Source organism: Nicotiana attenuata, unplaced genomic scaffold (genome assembly GCF_001879085.1).
Source record: "Nicotiana attenuata strain UT unplaced genomic scaffold, NIATTr2, whole genome shotgun sequence".
Lineage (NCBI taxonomy): Eukaryota > Viridiplantae > Streptophyta > Magnoliopsida > Solanales > Solanaceae > Nicotiana > Nicotiana attenuata.
The window spans coordinates 27,598-38,378 of record NW_017674302.1 but is presented as its reverse complement, the minus strand read 5'-3'; the positions used below and the strand labels follow the sequence as shown (position 1 = coordinate 38,378).

The following is a 10,781-nucleotide window of genomic DNA, read 5'->3' as shown; positions in this document are numbered from 1 at the left end:
ATTGAGTGTTGCTTGGTAAATGGAGTATTGGTTATGACCTTTCGGGGTAGATTCAGGTATTCTATTTCTATGATGTGAGACGGGGTCTCAGCCTTGTGCTGTAATGGTACTGATGAGCTTGAGGTACAGCTCTTTCGTTTGAGTCATTTGTCATGATTTGAGTATGTTCAGACCGTTTCTTATTGGTGCGTGTATTATGCAAGTCGTGGCTTAGGCCTATATTGAGGTGTCATATCACCAGAGTGATGTGTTGGATTCGAGGTGATCGTTGGAGTCATTAATGAATACGAACAGATTTGGTTTCAGCTTGTTAGAAGGATAATATCGAGGTTCGGCCCGGAAATCTGTTGTTGTATTAGTCAAAGAGAAGTGGCTTCATGAATGGTTGATTTGAGAAATGGTTACGGTTTATCGCGTGTTTCATTTGTCGTTGGCAGTATATGAAACTGTTGGAATAAGACTTTAGCTAATAAGAGGTTTTCTACCGGTATTTGGTTATTATGGGCAACTGCTGTAAATAGAGGCTATCGTTTCGAGTGTTTGCATTATGGGTATATCAGATGGTCTCACCTGAGGTTGCAGGTATGGGTTATTACAGCTGGTTCGGGTTTATTCTGAATATAGACATGAGGTTCTGATCTTGTGTATGATTTCGGAAAGTGCAATGTGGTTCTGCGGTTTATGGTCTAGATGGATCGTGAGATTTCAGCTATGTGGTATTATCGGACCTATGCGAGATAGGGTGACGTGGGATCACCCCGGGTGTATGCTTGGTAAGGTCATTCAGCTATTGGTTGGCTTCAAGTACAACTCTGGGTACGCTCGAGGACGAGCGTTTGTTTAAGTTGGGGAGGATGTGACGACCCGACCCGTCGTCATGTGAGTTACCGCCCCGTTTTCCCCATTTTCGGTTTCCTTATGTGTTATTATATGAGTCTTGTGTGAATGAGTTGATTTGGATTGATTCTGGATGGAACTGAGACACTTACTCTCTTCAAGGAAGGTTTGTTTTGAAAAAATCAACCGGATGTTGACTATTGAGTTAGAGGGCTCGGATGTGATTTCCGGTGATTCGGTTAGCTTCGGGGGATGATTTGTGACTTAGGAGCGTGATTGGAATTTATTTTGGAAGTCCGGTGTAGAATTAGGCTTGAATTGGCGAAGTTAGTATTTTGGCGAATTCCGGTTGATGGGTGAGATTTTGATCCGAGGGTCGGAATGGAATTTCCGAGAGTTGTAGTAGCTTCGTTAGGTGATTTTGGATGTGTGTGCAAAATTTCAGATCATTCGGAGGTGTTTTGGTCGGGTTTTTGATCGAATGCGTATTTCGGAAGTTTTTGAAGAACTTAGGCTTGAATTAGATGTAATTTGATGAATTTGGTGTTAGTTGATGTGTTTTGGTGATTGGAACAAGTTCGTATGATGTTTTAGGATGGGTTGGCACTTTTGGTTGAGGTCCCGAGGGCCTCGGGGTGATTTCGGATGGCTATCGGAATGAAATTTGAAGTTTGGAATTGCAGGTTTTTGGCAGCAGCAGGTATTTCCGCATCTGCGGAAAGAAAACCGCAGATGCGGTTGCGCAAAAGCGGGGCAGACGTCGCAGGTGCGATAGGGCTAAGGTCGAGAATTTTCCGCAGAAGCGGAAAATTATCCGCATAGGCGGGTCCGCATAAGCGAAAGGTTTACCGCAAAAGCGGTTTTTGGATTTTTAAGAGGATCCGCAGAAGCGGAAAGAAGGCCGCAGAAGCGGTCCCGCATAAGCGTAAACGGGACCGCAGAAGCGAAAAATGGTCTGGGCAGAAGGGTTTTAAAATATCATTTTCATCCGCGAGCTTGGGATATTTTTTCCACCATTGTTGAGCATCTTGAGAGTTTTTTTGGGAGCAATTGAAGAGGGTTTCGACTGGAGTTTATTGGAGGTAAGATTTTTGAGTTAATAACATGATTATTATGTGAAATTAACCTAAAAATTCATTGAATTAAGCCTAAAAATTGATGAACTAGGGCTTGGGATTTGTAGATTTAAATTTGGGATTTGAGGGAACATTTGAGCTCGGATTTTGGTAAATTTGATATATATAGACTCGTGGCGAGATGAGGAATCCATTGATGTGAATTTTCTGATTTTTCAAGATGGGGGCCCGGGGCTCGGGTTTTGCTAATTTCGACATTTTCGCTATTTTTTGATTGTTTTCGATTGGGTATTGTCCCATTGGCATATTGTGATGTATTCGCTCTAATTTTGGATAGACTCGACGCGCGTGGAGGCCGATTGAAGGGGCAAAGGCGTCGCGAGCTTGAGATTTCGCCGGTTCGAGGTGAGTAATTATTGTAAATGATATCCTGAGGGTTTGAAACCCCGAATTTGCACATCATAGTGTTGTATTGAGGTGACTTGCACGCCGGATAGCGAGCGTGGGGTAGAGCACCGTTGGGGATTGTGACTTGGTCCGTCCCGATTGATGAAATTACTACTTATTTGACTGAAACTACTTGTTATCATCATAATGTGGGTTGATTGCCATGTTTGGGCTTCGTGCCAACTATGTGAATCCTTCAGGGATTGATATCACTGTTTTCGCATTACTTTAGATATTACTTGATCTCGGTCCAGGGTTTTAAATACTGTTTTGCAAACTCAGCCATTTTTCTAAGATTTGAAAACTTAAGCAATATTTTATTGACGTTTTGAGCTGAAAACTATTATTTTAATATTGCCCAAGAGGCATATGTGCATTTCTGGACTGAGCATGGATCGGGCTGCGCGCCGCAGCAGTGTTATAGTGATTTCTGGAAATATGGATGGCTCGGGCTGCGCGCCGCAGCGGTATTGTATTGATATTGAGGCCGAGGGCCTGGTTGGTGCCACGAGATGGCTTGATTATTTGCGCTTGGGCTGTAGGAGCCTTTCCGGAGTCTGTACACACCCCCAGTAAGCGCCGTCGACGTTAAATATATGGATGGCTCGGGCTGCACGCCGCATTGGGTACCTGAGTGTACCGACATATGCATTGCATTGCACTCATGCATTTGTCCCTATTTGTATTATCTGTCACGACATTTCAGCACTCTCATTTCATTGGCTTCCATGATATTTCTGCATTGCTCACCTGATACCCTGGTGTTATTGGTTAATGGAGTGCTGTGCCCGAGGGGCTGACTTTTGTGCTGACTTGCACTATCTGTTTCGCATTCATTTGCTCAACTGTCGGTAAAAGATATTTTCAAAAGAGGTTTTAAACTGAGCCCAGATATTTCTAATGATTTCACGGTTTCACTGTTTTCTCAAGAGGTTACACTGTTCTATGTAGCATGATAGTTTGCTTATGTGGTTTCTTGCTGCTCAGTTATTATTTACCTTTATTACTCACTGAGTTGGAGTACTCACTTTACTCCCTGCACCTCGCGTGCAGATGCATGTATTGGGTTACCCGGTATCGGGTTTGAGCTGGTTGAGGATTTTGCTACCGTAGCTGAGCAAAGTGACCGCCAGCGTCCGCGGCACCGGATTTCTTCTTTTTAATTCTAAATTTTAATCCATGTATTGCAGGCCTTGTAGTTGTATTAAAAATCCTTCTAGATGCTCGTGACTTGTGACACCCCGGTCGGGCTGTGTTGGGATGGTTCCCTGTTTTTATCACTTTTCTTCTGCACTTATGGGAATTTTATTAATGGTTTAGACTTATTCATGCTAAGTAATTATTAACGAGTTATTGGTGTTCTGTTGGCTGGCCTTGTCTTCACGAGAGGCGCCATCACGACCGGATTTGGAAATTGGGTCGTAACAGTCATAAATTTAAACTTTTTCTTTTCCTTTTTTGTTTCTACCATCACCTTCTTCTCTTTTTTATTTCTACGTATTTTTATTCTCCTTCTCCTATCCTCTTTGGAATAATCTTTCCACTATAAATAAACTTCTTCTTATCTTCGTCTTCTATTCCTCTTTGAATTAATTTACAAGACTAATCACTAGATTCAAACACTCTCTTCACAAGATATAATTTTTTTTCTTTTTTAGTAAACCAATATTATATGATCTCTAGTTTGTTGTTTTTGTTTACGTACATTAAATATTATAGTTAAAAATGCAATACTATCTAATAGATAGTATTTTTATATTTATTTAAATAAAATAAAATAAAATTAATCCTTTTATATTAAACATTTAAATTTATTTTTCTCTTTTAAATAATACTAATTATAAAAGTAACATTGATTATGTTCTTCTTTTTTTTTTTGTATTTGTCAAAAGTATTTTTTGGAAGGATTTTCCAAACGCAATTAAATATTATGGAAAGCACTTTAAATGAATTAGTCAAACACAAAATGTAATTAACTGAAAGTACTTTTTCGAATAAATAATTTTTGACAGCTTGGCCGAATGAGCTTTTAAATTTAATGTACTATTAAATTTAATAGTACTGACTTTATTGTACTATTAAAAATATGAAATCAAAATTTTAATAAATTTTTTTATATATCTATATTCTACATTAAAAGTTTTGAGTTCATCTAACCTATAATCAAACGGCTACATCTGCCTTTATAATGCGTCTACGTATGTCCTCCCTATTAGTTATTTGTAACAGCTAACTAGACTAGCTAGTTGTTGACTTGCGCACCATGAAATTAAGGAGTAGTTTCCAACTCATCAATGCTTATGATTAGACATAACGAAGCTCAACCACCTTCTATTTTATCATTTATTGTCGGTGTTTAATTCGTACGATATTTAACAAAAAGATTTTTATTTGAGATTTGTAATTTGAAATCTGTAAGATATTGTTGTGGTTTTAAAGACGGGTTATTATAAAAAATAAAAAACTTTAAAAAATTAATTATTTCCAATATAGAAAATTGTCATTCTTTTTTGTGAACGGACTAATAAAAAAATATTACCACGTTAATGTTGTCAATAAGTTCTGGTCTAGTATGGTATGGGGCAAATGAAATCATATTTCATCACCGTCGGACACTTTGGAAACACAAATTATAGAACTGATCGATCACTTGCGTGAAAAGTACTTCCCAAGAAATGTCATTGCTGACACGATTTCAGTTCAAAGTAAGAACTGAAACTGCTTTAATTCAATGATATAGTTGATAAAAGATAAATAGAGAATGAAAATAAAAAGAAAGGAAAAAAGAAGACTTAAAGCTAATATACAAATGACGGTAGTGATATGAATATATCAATGAATAGAGAGTTGACAAACTCCTCATATCCTTCTATTTCATCATGCTAATTGCTAAAGATAGAAATCTGTTTGTAGTTGTTTTCTTGCTGGGAAGTGGAGGAGGTGGCCAGTAGACTGCTATCCACCCCTTACGTTCTTGCTTCAACAGATTCTGAATTCAAATATTATATATGGACTTTGATAGATATTTGATGGGTTTCTTAATATGTATATGAAGTAAGAGCAAAAGTTAATTGGATTTACATGAACGTATAACCAAGCCTCTATATCGCCCCTGCTTATTACGATACACTTACAAAGTATTTTATTGTGGTCATTTTTCATATAAAATAAAAAGTTTATTCACACTCGATGGTTATATCCAATCAATAAATTTAATATTTATAAAAATTACAATTAAAGTGAGAATACAACGTTAGATCATAATTAATGATGAATTTTTTTTTTTTTATAGAAATCATTTGTATTGCATCCATTAGTTACAATGTGTACGAATGAATTCTTTCCCTTAAAATATTTTACTGGTCAATAGTCGTTAGCTACAGATTAAGTTTAAGAACATCGTTTATAATGTATAATTGCAATATTGCATATAGCAATTCATTGAAGTAAATTACTGAAGTTAACAGAATAGGAAAAGGAGGAAAATTCAGGATAACATGTTTTGGGAAAATTGTTTGAATACGAAAAGGAGTTAATGCAATGCTGGCATGTCAATCCAGTCTGAAGCAAATAAAAGCTGCGTCTTCTGCCTTCTTAGAGGAGTAATAAATATTATTGACATCTAGATTGAACATCAACAAATTTCTACCTTATAAAAATATAATTCAACCAAAAATATATTTATTTTATGTTAGGTACAATATTTGTATGTGAAACTAGGATAACTTAGATATCCTACTAAGATGATTCTAATACAAAACTTATAAAGGTTATGTTCAAAAACTTTTTTGGTAAATCTAAAAGAGAAATTGAAGGAAGCATAAGTCCAAACATCACTGAGAAATGGACAGTGATTGTCAATCACACTATCATCATTATTTACCGATATCTCCAAACACTCAATTTCTCCCAAAATACCAACAAGGATTAATGCGGTAATAGTAATTATTTCTTCATTTTTAATTAAAAGTTTCAGGGTCGAGAAGTTGCCTATACGAGCGAATATTTTACCACCCAAATAGATTTTTCGGCGCGACATCGGATTTAGTTGAGTTTCAATACAAATAATGGGTAAAAACTACATTCCACCCACAGTATTTGTCATGTCGAGTACGTCGATTCTTGCAATTTGCCAAATGCCAATCTACATATAAATCATTCTCATGAGCATTCAATGCTTTATGTCCCAACCCCCCTTACCCCCTCCCCCCACCTCCCACTGCTCCTATCCCCAAAAATATACTTGTATATATAAGGAACTTTGATATTGCATTTCTATAATTAGCAAGTCTTTTTCCAATCAAAACCCTAGAAAACAAAAGAAACAAGAACCCAAAAATGATACCACCAATACAAGTCCTCCAATTATCATTTTTAGGACTTTTATTCATCACATTTTTCCTCCATTTCCTCACCACCCACCTTCACCTTTTTCTATATTTTTTCGTATGTGCATTTTTCTCTCTTCTCTACTACTATCATACTCGTCCACATAAGGTTTTCTTGTTAAACTATTCATGTTACAAGCCACCACCACATAGGAAATGTTCTTATCAAATTGGTGAATCATTCCTACTCAAGAATGTAGACTTAGGGCAAGAGTCCATCGATTTCATGCGTAACATTTACCTTAAATCTGGTTTAGGTGATGAAACTTATGGACCACCTTTCATTTTTGAAGAAGACAAAATGCCTACACTAAATTCTGCAAATCAAGAAGCTCAAGAAGGGATATTTTCTTCCATTGATGACCTTCTAGCTAAAACCCTAATTGAACCACAATCCATTGACATTGTCATTGTTACATGTGGAAGTTTTTCGCCGTCCCCTTCGCTTTCTTCACTTATTGTGAACCATTATAAGCTTAGATCCGACGTGAAAACATATAATTTGAGTGGAATGGGATGTAGTTCTGGCGTTATTTCCATTGATTTTGCAGCTAGGGTTTTACGTGGAAGCCGAGAAGTCCAAAATGCCCTTGTTGTGATCACCGAGAGCATAACACTGAATTGGTACAATGGTGATAATCGTTCAATGTTAGTAACAAATTGTATTTTTCGTGTTGGCTGTGCAGCTGCTCTTATTAGCAATAATCCAAATCTTTTCCAAGATGCCAAGATGGAGCTTGTTCATTCTCTTAGAACACACCATGGTGAAGATGATAGTGCGTATAAAGCTGCATTTCAGGAGGAAGATGATAAAGGTATTGTTGTATATATTAGTTTTGAATGTTCTACCTTTTTATTTGGTTTTTTATTCGGTCTCCAATATCCGCATTTGAGCTCCGATTTGTCCAGAGTTGCACCGTGAAAACCCCATTAAAAGAAAAAATGCTCCTACCAAAAAAAGTTCATTCCCATAGCTTGAACACGAGATTTTTGGATAAGGATAGAAAGATTTTATATCCATCCTAGCACATACACTGTGAATTCATATGGCTTGTAGGATAAGTTTTGTGCTTTTTTCTAAGAGCATGCATCGTTGGGAAATTATTTTATTTATTCATATTTTAAGTTTTACATTTAAGATTTACGCATTAATAATATATAAATTAAGTATACAAAACAAAGTCTATTAAAAAGTAAATATATATATCAATGATAATAAATAATAACCTAATAAAAAACAATTAATATATTATCATACCTTGATAGCATAAAAGATCATTGCATTGATACTAATCATATAATTTCTCTAGAGGATCATTGCATTGAATCGTCTAGTATTAATTTTTGCCTCTGCCACTGCATTTGACATTAAGTAAACTGAAAAAATGCTCTCTAGCTCGTAACAAAGTTTTCTCCGCCTCTTTTGCTAATGTTAGGTTCAGTTCGCTCAAAAAGTACTTTTAACATTGTGTGATATTATTCGTATTGGGCCAAATCAATACGATTTTTTTTAAGGCCTCACCACTAAAATTATTCGTACACCTTATATGTGGCCTCTGCATGATCTTTTCATCTACCAATGTAGAATTTTATTCGCACACTCAATCACTAACAATTTAATATTACTTCTTTCTAACAGGTATTACCGGTGTTTCACTTACTAAAGATTTAATAAGAGTGGCAGGGATGAACCTACGTCAACACATCAAAATCCTCGCACCGCACGTCCTTCCAATGACCCAACTAGCAAATTATGCTTACTCAATGATCATGACTATTTTATCCCAAGGCAAATCAAAGCCAGTGGTTCCAGACTTCACAAAAGCTTTTGACCACATTTGTATACACACAGGTGGCAAAGCAGTAATAGATCAAGTGGGACGAGTTTTAAATTTGAGTGATCAAGTGACAGAGCCAGCTAAAATGTGTTTGAACAGATTTGGTAACACGTCTAGTAGCTTAGTGTTCTACGAGTTGGCTTATTTTGAAGCAAAAGGAAGAGTGAAAAAAGGTGATAAAATGTGGATGATTGCATTTGGGACAGGGTTTAAGGTAGGGAGTTTGGTGTGGAAATGGATTCAAGATTCAAAACAAGATTCTGGTAACCCATGGAATGACTGCATAGATAATTATCCATTGAAGGTTTGGTGATGTTGGCCAATCTATCTTTCTATTTTCACATAATTTTGTGGTGTGAGTGCCAAAGATGCATTGGTCATTACTGCATGAGAGACCAATTGTTTAAACTTCGGAAAGAGAGAACTCCACCATAAGTATCTGCATGTATTATTTTATAGAAAAGCAATAGCAAAAAATAATTTTTTGGGGCACCATGTGCATGTATATTGATCATGTGTGGAGATTACATAGCCCATTTGTTTCCCAAAAGAAAATTGGTTAAAAAATATATGTAATAAATTGAATTTTATTTCTTCACTCAATATTTCTCTCTCTCTATATATATATATAATAAAAGGAGTACATTAAATTTCTATACATTAACAGTGTAAAAAGAACTTGTACTACTTGTTGATCATTTGAAAAATAACTAATAATATGTAATTGTATATGAATTTAAGATATAGTATATACTAATAGTGTTGAAGAAATTATATACTATCAGTGCAACTTAACCTGTTATAATAATATATTTACCATTTCCAGGTGTCACATTATTGTCTTTATTATGAAGAGTTAACTGTTATTTTACTTACCGGTAGTGTGGAAAAGTTTACATACTATCGATGAACTCTTAAATATAATAATTGTTACAACAAATACACGATAATATATAAGGTTCCTTGCATATTCAAGTAGTATGTTAACTAATTCCTAAAAGTTTAGTAACACTCAAAACACATTTTTTACGATAGCAGTATATAATATTTGAAGTGCGCAAGGATCGCAACAGTTGTCTCCCTTGGCTCTTTGTTTCCATTTGTTTACCCTAAAATCCGAGTAACAATTAAATTTGTATTGTGGTTTTAAAGATATGTGATTTAATCCAATACTAACTGATAAACAAGGAATCAAATGTATAAATTAAAGAGTAAGGCAAGTCAAACCAGTATATAAGCAAGTCTCGACCTCGAGCTATGGCAACCTCGAGGTAGGTGAATAAGAACAATAAAATAATAACAATGAGATTCAGATGAGCAGTAAGCAAGAAAGTGATGTATGTATATTCTATTGTCAATGATTGATGCGTTACAAATGATTGGAATTCCCGTTATATAGTAGGGGAATCCTAAATAAGGTACACTTCTAATAGTAGTAGGGAATCTTATTATATTGCTGTCTAATCGCCTAGTAAAAATCCATTCCGGAATTCACGCCGTGATCTTAGGTCCACTGCGGGCATCTCGCTCTTTCTATTATGAAACCATAACGGTATTATCTCGCGGTTGGTCATACTTGGCCTCGGTGTTCGTCGAGCACTTCGATCTTCGAGTCTTCTACTCTGCCATCGGGCTCAAGCCCGGTCTATCTCAAACTTGTTCTCGAAGCGACCCCTCGAGCCAACAAAATTGGACATGCCTGATTTCGATCGTATACAGATAGTCCCCGCATTTCTTAGAATAGAATGATAAGAAACGACTTGAGCCTCGATCTTCCGGAGTCCCTGATGATGATGTCATCCTCGTGACGTAGGCGCTCGAAGTGACCGAAATGTCCCGTCGGTTCGCTTTCCCAAAATATTAAATGCTTCACCAGTGGTGGTGGCCACTAGCACCGTTGAACCGTCGCCGCTTGCCAATAAATACAAGGCTCAAATTCGAATAAAAAATATTACTTCCATCTTCAAACCACCTTCAAACTTTATCTCTCCCCCTCTTCATCTTCCTCTCTCATTACCTGTTACTCTCGCCCTTTTAGTGCCAAAAGATATCAAGATCCGCCTATTTCCGCTTCCTCTAACTCAAATCAATGGCGAAAACCTCCAAAACAGTTCCTCAGAAGGAGAGAGCTTCCTCCTCCTCTTCCCGACCGGTCGGTGATAAAGCGCCGACCCTTCACGAGATTATTCCCGGCC

The 10,781-nt window shown here is 36.5% G+C and overlaps 1 protein-coding gene across 1 annotated transcript; it reads left to right on the top strand.

Moving 5' to 3' along the window:
- The first annotated feature begins 6,782 nt into the window (after window positions 1-6,782).
- LOC109218370 (3-ketoacyl-CoA synthase 4-like) lies at window positions 6,783-9,072 on the top strand. The gene is made up of 2 exons (XM_019382730.1): window positions 6,783-7,563; window positions 8,388-9,072. Exons 1-2 carry the CDS (start codon window positions 6,975-6,977, stop codon window positions 8,897-8,899), a joined length of 1,101 nt encoding a protein of 366 aa, XP_019238275.1. The 5' UTR covers window positions 6,783-6,974; the 3' UTR covers window positions 8,900-9,072.
- Window positions 9,073-10,781: the final 1,709 nt, after the last annotated feature.